We start from the raw sequence: 11,209 nt of genomic DNA, 5'->3' as shown, positions 1-11,209 counted from the left end.
ACAGATTTGTAAATTACTTCTATATAAACAATCTTTATCCTTCCAGTACTCTTTAGCAGCTGTATGCTACAGAGGAAATTATTTTCTTTTTGAATTTCTTTTTCTGTCTTGTCCACAGTGCTCTCTGCTGACACCTGATGCCCGTATCAGGAACTGTCTAGAGCAGTAGAAAATACTCATAGCAAACCTATGCTACCTCTGGATAGTTCCTGACATGGACAGGTATCAGCAGAGAGCACTGCGGACAAGACAAAAAAGACATTTAAAAACCTAAGAATTTCCTCTGTAGCATACAGCTGCTAATAAGTACTGGAAGGATAAAGATTTTTTTTAATAGAAGTAATTTATAAATCTGTTTAACTTTCTGGCACTAGTTAAATTTAAAAAAAAAAAAATAACGTTTTCCACCAGAGTACACCTTTAAATATTATTTAAGGACAAAAAGTTCTAGAAATAAAGAGGCAAATGTAATGATACCATCAGCCTTACTGTACTCTACCTCATCACATCCAGGGTGATCATCGATAACTGGCCCTTGGTCACTTGGCAGGGATTTTTTTTTGCACATATATGGGAACATTTTCTGACATTTCTCGTCCGCCCATTGTCCGTTCTGGTAAAAAGTTTTACAGGGAGGTTAACACCTTATAAGTGAGGACATTATTAATAATTTTACCTTCATGGTCCTCAGGTTCACAATGTCATACCTTAGTGGATAATGCAACACAATCCTCTTGTCTGTTATTGAGGTGAGATGGTTCTCCTCTCTGCCATGTCGTATACGTCACTGGAGATCCATCGCTCCATTCAAAAAATAGATGAGTCTTCAAGTCATTCAACCCAAGCCAAACATACTCTGCATCTCCTGAAAGAAAATGTTATTTATATATGATATTTAAAGGGGTTATGCAGGAAAAAACATTTATGTATGTATATATATATATATATATATATATATATATATATATATATATATATCTCAACTGGCCCCAGAAAGATAAACAGATTTGTAAATTACTTCTATTAAAAAAAATCTTAATCCTTTCAGTACTTTTTAGCTTCTGAAGTTAAGTTGTTCTTTTCTGTCTAAGTGCTCTCTGATGACACCAGTCTCAGTAACTGTCCAAAGTAGAAGCAAATCCCCCTAGCAAACTTCTTCTACTCTGTGCAGTTCCAGAGACAAGCAGAGATGTCAGCAGAGAGCACTGTTGCCAGACAGAAAAGAACAACTCAACATCAGCAGCTGGTCATTATTGGAAGGATTAAGATTTTTTTTAATAGAAGTAATTTACAAATCTGTTTAACTTTCTGGAGCCAGTTGATATATAAAAAAAAAAGGTTTTTTTTCCCCCTGGAATACCCCTTTAATTGTTATCATATACTCTCCTCTAGGTGGCAGTATTTTACTATCTTTAGCTACCTATAGAGAGAAATTATGAAATGATTCTAAGGGTTCGTTCACACTGACGAAATGATCCTCTAGGGAGCCCTGTCAGTCAGTCCGTTAGAAAGATAGGAGTTGAACGGAGAAAACAATAAAACATGTGCTTTTTTTTTTTACTCTGCTCAACTTCTGTAAAATATTGGGCACCCGACGGATCCCATTCAAGTCAATGTGATCCCCACAGAGAACAATGGCAGTGTGAATTTAGCCTTAGTTTTGTGGTTCTCACTCTGAATGCAGGTTTTGTAACAATCCCTGCTGGCTCAATGTCTGCACACTGCTTGCGCTGGTGTTTTGCATTTCCGTAATGGTAATCTTTACTACCAGGGGGCGCTGTGCAGTTACTGTATGTGATGTATTGATAGGCTAACCTACACAATAACTGGTGCAGATGCCCTATTGGTCTTTCTGCATCTCCTGAAATTTGTTTTCTAACCATAGGGCACCAACTGGGATGCCTCCAGCTGTTGCAAAACTACAACTCCCAGTATGCCCGGACAGCCTTTGGCTGTCCGGGCATGCTGGGAGTTGTGGTTTTGCAGCAGCTGAGGGCAAGATTTTGGGAAACACTGCCATAAGCCTTTTCATAAATCAGATCTAGAATAAAAGCGGTGGGATCAATGTTTGCCCCATCCTATCAAGTCATATTGTGGTGGCCCAGTACAGGACTTGCACCCCTGTACCCTTGCTGCCCTGTCAGGCAGACTCCATTCAGTGACTCCTAACCCCCCCTTCACCTATGTGCCCTAACTAGTTAAGCAGTGCCTATGTTATGTATTGTACATATATTGTTATATACCTTTAAGTAATGTTGCTATGTGTTGTAACCAAGGAAGGTACCAGTGACATGTGACCTACAGGGTGACCTATGGGACCCCTCCAGAGTCTCCCCCATATAAACCCTGGGAGGAGCTTTCTCAGTCTCTTTAGTTCCTGCTTAGCTGAGAGACAGAGCAGTGAAGTCCAGAGAGAGTGTCTGGTGTCCTGAAGAGGCCCAAAGTCTACCAGGCAGCCACAGATCCACAAGTCCGCTACCCCACAGTCAAGTCAGTCTAGTCAAGTCGGTCAAGATCAGTCTGTATCAAGTCAGCGTGGGCTTGCTGCAAATTGTCCAAAACCACTATAAGTCTCAGTGAGCCCTAAGGTCTCTAAAGTCACTGGTCACCTCCCTGGGCCTAACTGAGCTGTCAAGACTGTTACACCTGTCTACCTCAGAACAGCTGCCGTTGTTCCATAACTTGGCGTCGGAGTCATTATTTTCCCCGTGCCTAGCCCAGAATCCAGCGGTATACCTTCGGCTGGTGAAGAAGTTAAACCATGCCCTGGCGTCACGAATACAAGGGGTAAATGCCATCTGCCCCTAGGGTAATAACAACTGCCCTCACCACAATATAATCTCATATCATTGCATATTTATACTTTTAGTGAGCCAGTATATACCGTATTTTTCGCCGTATAAGACGCACTTTTTCTTCCCCAAAACTGTGGGGAAAAAGTCGGTGCGTCTTATACGGCGAATACACCCCTATCGCGGCGGGCCCTGCGGCCATCAACGGCCGGGACCCGCGACTAATACAGGACATCACCGATCGCGGAGATGCCCTGTATTAACCCTTCAGACGCGGCGATCAAAGCTGACCGCCGCATCTGAAGGGAAAGGGACACTAACCCGACTGTTCAGTCGGGCTGTTCGGGACCGCCGCGATTTCACCGCGGCGGTCCCGAACAGCCCGACTGAATAGCCGGGTTAGTGCTTACAGGACACCGGGAGGGACCTTACTTGCCTCCTCGGTGTCTTCTCCGTTCAGGAATCCCCTGTATGGCCGGCGCTCTCCTTCCTCGTCATCACGTCGTCGAGTGCGTGCGTCGGCGTGCGTAACAACGTGATGGCGGCGACGGAGAGCGAGGATACCCGGCCGGCAGCAGAGACGTTCCGGAGCGACGGGGACACGGCGACAGCGATCGAGCGACATCCAGGGCAGCGGTGACGGGTCCGGAGCGGCAGGGACACGTGAGTATTACCTCCTATGCAGTGGTCTTCAATCTGCGGACCTCCAGATGTTGCAAAACTACAACTCCCAGCATGCCCGGACAGCCAACGGCTGTCCGGGCATGCTGGGAGTTGTAGTTTTGCAACATCTGGAGGTCCGCAGATTGAAGACCACTATTGGGTTCAAAATCTTAACTTTTTTAGATTTTGCACCTATAAATTGGGTGCGTCTTATACGCCGGTGCGTCCTATAGGGCAAAAAATACGGTACTTACCGAACTCAAACTGTGAGGCAATAGCACTTGCTTCTTCAATATTGTGCACACTTACAAGATCACCCTCTTCTTTCCTACAAGATGACAAGGCGTCCTTCCAAGCCCTTGATTCACTAACCAGGTTATAGCAGTATCCATTATAAGGGGTCCATGATGAAAGACAAAATGTGGGGTCACTGGTCCCTGTAAAGATAAGAAGAAGAAAAAAACAACCATAATATGTGAACTAGAAACAATAATGTAATGTTTGTGTGTCCATTGGATTTGTTCCAATGATGCCCATGGGGGCCAATCTATGCCCTTGTTGTTTTGTTTATGGGGAAATTGCTCGTAGCCTTAGGGCTTATTCCCATTGCCATTGGGCTCTGCTACATGAAGCTCGGTCAGCAAGTCTGTCGTAACAAAGGAGTCTAACGGAGAGAAATTCAAGCTCCATTACATAAAACTCAAGCTGTATTACTTATTCAAGATGCATCTAAATGTCTCAAGAAAATAACCGGAGCGCTGACCTTTAGATCAGCATTTTCCAAACAGTGTACCTCCAGCTGTTGCAAAACTACAACTCCAAGCATGAGCATCTGCAAGTATCTGTAATCTGTCCAATCCTTTTATTCTCAGAGGACATTAAAGGGGTTATCCAGGAAAAAAACTTTTTATATATATATATATATATATATATATATATATATATATATATATATATCAACTGGCTCCAGAAAGTTAAACAGATTTGTAAATTGTAAAGAGACAAATTAGTGATCATGGGACAGAAGGGGAGTAAGATGCTGCCAGACACCTCAGGTGTCAATTAAAGGGGTATTCCAGGAAAAAACTTTTTTTTTTAATATATATATATATATCAACTGGTTCCAGAAAGTTAAACAGATTTGTAAATTACTTCTATAAAAAAATCTTAATCCTTTCAGTACTTATGAGCTTCTGAAGTTTAGGTTGTTCTTTTCTGTCTAAATAATCTCTGATGACACGTGTCTCGGGAACCGCCCAGTTTAGAAGAGGTTTGCTATGGGAATTTGCTTCTAAACTGGGCGTTTGCCGAGACACGTGTCATCAGAGAGCACTTAGACAGAAAAGAACAACCTTAACTTCAGAAGCTCATAAGTACTGAAAGGATTAAGTTTTTTTTTATAGAAGTAATTTACAAATCTGTTTAACTTTCTGGAACCAGTTGATATATATATATATATATAAAAAAAAAAAAAAGTTTTTTCCTGGAATACCCCTTTAATTGACACCTGAGGTGTCTGGCAGCATCTTACTCCCCTCCTGTCCCATGATCACTAATTTGTCTCTCACCAGTTGAATTAATCAGCTGTATCTTTGTTACATATATCATTGTTTCTTACCTGGTGATGGACCCTCTGAGGACTTGCTGTTGCCTTTCTTACAGATATAGCCCAGTTTTTGTTTGCATTCCTTGCTTTCCCACTTTGCGCTTTTTCCAGGATTTACCGCTACACAGTTCACACCGGGTTCATCTGATGGATTTCCTAAAGAAAACAACAGATATGGGTAAAGGTTATTTTTATATACGTTTTATTGTAGGCCTGTAGATTCTTGATCTAAATAAACTTTTGATTGGTTGATATTCGAGCTTCATCATAACATCATCATGTGACCAGTCCAGTGTCCAGGAATGGCCATCCTTTATGGAATATTCATGTTTCTGATAATCTCTGTTATTGTACGGTCGTATCATACATTTTTTTAAATAACTTTCAGCACTTAGTTAAATTCCCTTAGGCCGGGTTTACTTCCTTACTTACTGTTTGCCGAGTCCATTTAAATTACAAGAGTTATACAATGAACACCAAATGGAAACCTAATGGACCACATTCACAGTCAATGGGGCCCATCGGGTCCTGTCTGTGTTCATTGTTAGTGACTGTCATAGACTCTGCCGTGGAGCTCCCAGTATTTATGCAGTGCAGACTACAGATAAATGTGATAAATTGTGTAAATTACCACCCAAAGATCAACTTCAATATTTACCTGGAAGCCAGTTAAGATATCTATAGGGATCTCCACCTTCCCATCTCCAGCCATTGTTAAAGTCCAGACTATTGAGCCCAATCCATAAAGCTGTAGTGAGACCATTCAGTAATCCTACAACATATAGAGAAATAACACACTGCATTACATATATATACTATATATATATATATATATATATATATATATGTATATATGTGGTATGCCTCGGGGATGTAGGGTAGTTGGGGTGTTGCTGTAGTATATGAAGGGTTAATTTAATCCTTGTCACTCGTGACGCCAGGGTGAGGGTTAAAACTCTGAGGTAATGCTGGGACTATCGCCACCCTTCTGAAGAGCGATAGGCGAGTGTAGAATAACGGATTGTCCACAACCGGTGCTGAACTGGAAAACTTGTAGAAACTTTACTGAAGATTTTCTGTACATGCAGTAACAGTCCAAATAACAGAGTCTATATAGAGCACGGCAATGACTGACAGTCGGTTGGGACCGGTAAGCTCTCTTTGGAGTAGGAGAATTGGATTGCATAGATCCGCTGGATTTAGGGGTTGTTTTAGGTCCAGTGATCTTGCGAAGATTTCGGGGGAATTATAATAACTCACAATTTGGATTATGGCCGAGGCCGCAAGGCTTTGGCCTAGTGGTTGCCGATGGCAGCTGCACAGATCCTACCTCATCAGCAGCCCACGAGGAAAGAGAGAGATTAATGGCCGCAGCTCCCTTATATGGGCAGGGGCTGAACCGTTTTAGATTGGTCCATGTCAGCTGTCACTTACTGTTACATAGGATTGTGGGTGATCACCTGACTAAAAGCACCAAAGGTCCTTTAACAAACCATAGAGTTATGAGAACCAAGTCACATGACCCGCAGGTCCTGCGACGCTAACAAGGTAGGCATCTTAAATATACATATTTACACTTTTATATTTAAATGAATATTAGCTAACTGAGGGGTGACGAGGGGTTAACTAAAGAAGAGGACCCCCACTGTTTCTAGGGACTCTGACTTTGGGGACCCCACGACAAGGAACGGTATGAAATACGGTACCAGGACAAAACATATATATATGTTTTTCCAGCGTATAAGATGAACCCAAACTTTTGCAGTTAAAATATGGAGTTTGGGATATACTCGCCGTATAAGACTACCCCTCTACCGCGATGCACGGTACCTTACCAGTGATTGGCTGGTTGTTATATAGAAAGCCTGCTTGGATTGGTCAGCTCTCCCTGTCAGCCCAGTCCACCCTGTCTCCAAGACTGTCAAAGCGGTACATGCCTCTTTCACCAATCTGGCCCGCCCTTGTATCCTATTACCGTACCTCCTTCTCTGCCTCTCAGATCTCACACATGTGCCACCCTTGTATCCCATTAACGTACCGCCTGCGCCACCTCAGATCTCGCACACGCGCACCGCTTCACTGCTGTCCTCAGAACCGAGATCTGAGAGGCAGAGAGAGATGTATGGTAATAGGATACATACAAGGACGGGCCGGACGGTTGAAAGATGCCTGTTTTTAAGGGCACAGCACCGCTCTCTTTCTATCCATACCCGAGTGCCCTGCTCTTTCTATCCATACCCCAGGCATCATGGCCGACTGCAGCACCCACCCTATAAGACAATACCTGGCGCATAAGACGACTCTCGACTTTTAAGAACATTTTCCCTGGTTAAAAAGTAGTCTTATATGCCAGAAAATACAGTATATATGAACCCCTTAAGAACACAGCTTATTTTGGCCTTGAAGAGGTACTCCAACCCTGGACTTCTTATCCCCTTGCCAGGGGTCGCTGTGAACATTAACGTTCAGGATACTGGGTTCGGGCAGCCATGGTCGTGAGATCACACCCTGCCCCCCTCCATTTATGTCTGCTATTGACACCCATAGTGACTTCCATAGACATGAATGGAGGGGCGTAGTGTGACATCACGACCACAGACGCCCTAACCCAGTGTTCTGAACATGAATATTCAGAATGCCAGGGTGCCAGTCCGGAGATCACGGGATTCCCAGTGGTCAAACCCTGCAATCACATATCTTATCCCCTATGATGTCCTGGGGCAGAGTACCCCTATAAGGATACAGCCAACTTTATTTTTGCATTTTTGTTTTTTTTCTCCTCGCCTTCTAAAAATCATAACTCTTTTATATTTCCATCCATGAATTACTTTGAAACAAACCAGAACATAAAAATGGCACCGTCTAAGAGCTCTAAAATCCCTGTGTAACAAACACAGTTAGGTCACCTAAAAGTGTATCCAAATTTTTTTTTAAATAGCTTCATACTCCATGTTTCTGGAACCTAAGACGTGATGTCATGCAATGCTCTCTTGTGACGTCATGCCATGCCCACTCCATTCATGTCTATGGGAGGGGGCGTGACGGTCATCACACCCGCACCCATAGACAGGAATGGAGGGGGCGTGGTATCACATCATGTTTCCAGTTCCAGAAACACCAAGGTTTCTGAGACTGCAGCAGCAGGCATAGAATCAGACATCTTATCCCCTATCCTTTGGATAGGGGATAAGATGTATATGGCTGGAATACCCCTTTACCTCTACTCCTGTGTATGCATGCTAGAGAAATAGGTTTTGATAGACAACCTGTGTGTGATTCCAGTCATCATATGCCAGTCATCTGATTTATCCCTTCCATTCTGGTACCATATCGGTTCTTACCTGAGATGTAGGCTTGTTCATGTAGTTCAGTTATACTCAGCAGTTCTCCATCTTGTTGCTGGCAGCTTATTCTCGCTTGATGCCAAGTGAGGGCTGAATCGGAATTAATCTGATAGAAGACACCACTAACAGAATCCGTTGTCCACAAGATATCAGATGTGGCTGTGAAGAAAAATATGTGACTTACTAAAAGAACTATACGGTAGATTTATCAACCCCTATCCAGAAGTTGTCCAGATGTTTTCAGTGTTTAGTTTTATATTTTATGTCACTTTTGTTAATAAAAAATAAAAAAAATCTTAAGGGGAGATTCATCAAAACCTGTCCAGAGGAAAGGTTGCTGAGTTGCCCATAATAACCAATCAGATCGCTTCTTTAATTTTTCAGAGGTCTTTTCAAAAATGAAAGAAGTGATCTGATTGGTTGCTATGGGCAACTCAGTGACTTTTCCTCTGGACAGGTTTTGATAAATCTCCCCCTTAATATTTTCCAATTTGGAGCCACAGCGCTCACGCCCACCAGCAACTCCACATTAATAGGACTTGGAGTCACAGACCATGAATATGTAAAAATGAGCAGGCGTAGCCCTGCCTACAGTGCGCAATTCATGGAATTTAGCAGAGGATCTTCTGGGAGACACATCCGGACCTACTAGATGTATTTTAGTAAGTGACCCCTCGTTGGACTCCTGTTCACCCACACTATAGCCTAGTGTATTTAGTTTAGTGTGGGTGAACAGGCTGACAGTTTTCCTTTAATATAAAATATGCGCTGGAAATTTTATATTGCGTGGACCCAGCCTTGTGCTAACATTTTGTATCCTTTTACACCACTACTCCGATCTGCATTGTATAATCAATTTTCTTTGTACCAAATCAGAAGTTTGTGATTAAAAGTCAATGATATAGGTAACTTCATCGATATAAAAAGTGCTATAACACTTACATTTTGATGGACATAGTCCATACAGTCTGTCTGCGTCATAATCTGAAGTTGTAGAGCACCAGAGCCTTCCATCAGATCGTCCAACAGTTGTGCAGTCTACATAAATCTTGTTGACAAACTTGAAAGGAAACTTGCAGGGTTGACCATTACCGTTTCCTTTTACAGTGTATATTTCTGTGGAGAAACATATGTCATCATTTTCTATAATATTTAGTATTGCTTGTTCAGTATGTAATATAAAATTAACAATCGTTAATATATTAATCCTCAAAGGGATATTTTGAGTAAAAATGATTTATCCCCAGGTGGCGGCTCAGGTGGGAATGACTATGGGAGGCAACTGGGCCTTGTCTCCAAATGGATGCAGCCAAGGCATTTGACTCGGTTGAGTGGCCTTATCTATTTGAGGTCATACGTAGGTTTGGCTTTGGCCATATATATCATATAGGAGTCTATCTTGTATAAGAGACTAAGGGCAAAGGTGCTGGTTAATGGTTCCCTTCCTTTCTCACCTTGGAGAGGCACCTGACAGATGTGTCTTCTGTCTCCACTGTTGTTCGCGGTGGAACCCCTGGCCCTTCTCATCAGACAGGACCCTTAATATGTGGGAATGAGTATAGGAGGGGGTGAGGAGAGAATTGGTTTGTATGCCAATGATACCATCCTTTTTTTTATGTCCCATCCTGCGTCCACCTTGCCATATGTTATCCAGGTCATGGACCACTTTGGGTTTGTCTTGAGCCTCCGGATAAACTGGACTAAGGCTGCATTTACATCTCGTTTTTACATTACGGGTGTTGGATCCGGCTGGGGGAGGGACAAACCGGGCTCTCCCATACCCCAGCTGGACCAGTGCTGAACTCCATTTACTTTAATGAGTGGACCAGAGTCAAACGGTGACTCCGATCGGCTAATTTTTGACCCGTATGCAGTTTTGTGACCGGACCTAAAACCGTAGTATACTACGGTTTTAGGTCCGGCCAGGAAACTGCATACGGGTCAAAAATATGCCGACCGGAGTCACCGTTTGACTCTGGTCCGCTCATTAAAGTAAATGGAGTTCAGCACTGGTCCGGCTGGGGTACGGGAGAGCCCGGTTTGTCCCTCCCCCAGCCGGATCCGGCACCCGTAATGTAAAAACGAGATGTGAATGCAGCCTAAGTCAGCATTCATGCCACCTCTGGACAAAGACTGGACCAAACCAAGTGTGGCCTTCCAGTGATGTTACATTAGATTTGTCCTCCAGCATCCTTTCTTTGCTTCCCTATATTCAAGAGAAATTTAAGATATGGAGCTTTCTTCCCCTAGCTCTTGCAAGGCACATCAATCTAATTAATCATCATTTTCCTCAAGTGTTTATATGTTTTAGAGCATTCCTCTGTCCTGGTACCTAAATCCTTCTTTGTTGATATTCAGTCTTCATTTTCTCCCTTTATATGGAACCACAATAGGCCTAAGGTCTGTCTGCAATGTCCAAAGGCACATGCAGGTACATATATCACTGGGTGTTGACAGGTCCCTTACCACGCGTAGAACAAGCCCTTGCTAGATTTGCTAATTTGGCTTCCTTACAGCATTTATTGGAGGGTGCTACCGCCTGGTTATCCAGGTCTGGAGGGCGACTAAGCATTTACATGCATATAATGATGTCCCCTAAGATCTCCCACTTTGGCATAACCCTTATCTTTCCCATTCTATGGATGATTTGGATTTACAGTTCTGGATAGAAGCTGGGGAGTTAACACTAGAGCACTTATATTCTGATAATGTGGTTAAATCATTCCTTCAGCTCCACATGAAGTTTGCGATCCATTGGAAGGCTTTTTTTTAAATACTTACAGTTAAGGCATGTCGGTAATGCT

General features: G+C 42.9%; 1 protein-coding gene across 1 annotated transcript in view; it reads right to left on the bottom strand.

Moving 5' to 3' along the window:
* Positions 1-11,209, bottom strand: part of LOC130273045 (macrophage mannose receptor 1-like) — a 68,649-nt gene that overhangs the window by 38,168 nt on the left and 19,272 nt on the right. The window contains exons 3-9 of the mRNA XM_056519207.1: positions 9,348-9,521; positions 8,403-8,564; positions 5,720-5,833; positions 5,074-5,217; positions 3,710-3,892; positions 708-865; positions 500-613 (exon numbers count right to left, since the gene is read on the bottom strand). Coding sequence (XP_056375182.1) covers positions 500-613; positions 708-865; positions 3,710-3,892; positions 5,074-5,217; positions 5,720-5,833; positions 8,403-8,564; positions 9,348-9,521 — 1,049 coding nt within the window. The remainder of the gene's footprint in view (positions 1-499; positions 614-707; positions 866-3,709; positions 3,893-5,073; positions 5,218-5,719; positions 5,834-8,402; positions 8,565-9,347; positions 9,522-11,209) is intronic.

Source organism: Hyla sarda, chromosome 5, assembly GCF_029499605.1.
Source record: "Hyla sarda isolate aHylSar1 chromosome 5, aHylSar1.hap1, whole genome shotgun sequence".
NCBI lineage: Eukaryota > Metazoa > Chordata > Amphibia > Anura > Hylidae > Hyla > Hyla sarda.
The sequence above is the reverse complement of the archived record's forward strand: the minus strand, read 5'-3'. Positions and strand labels throughout refer to the sequence as shown.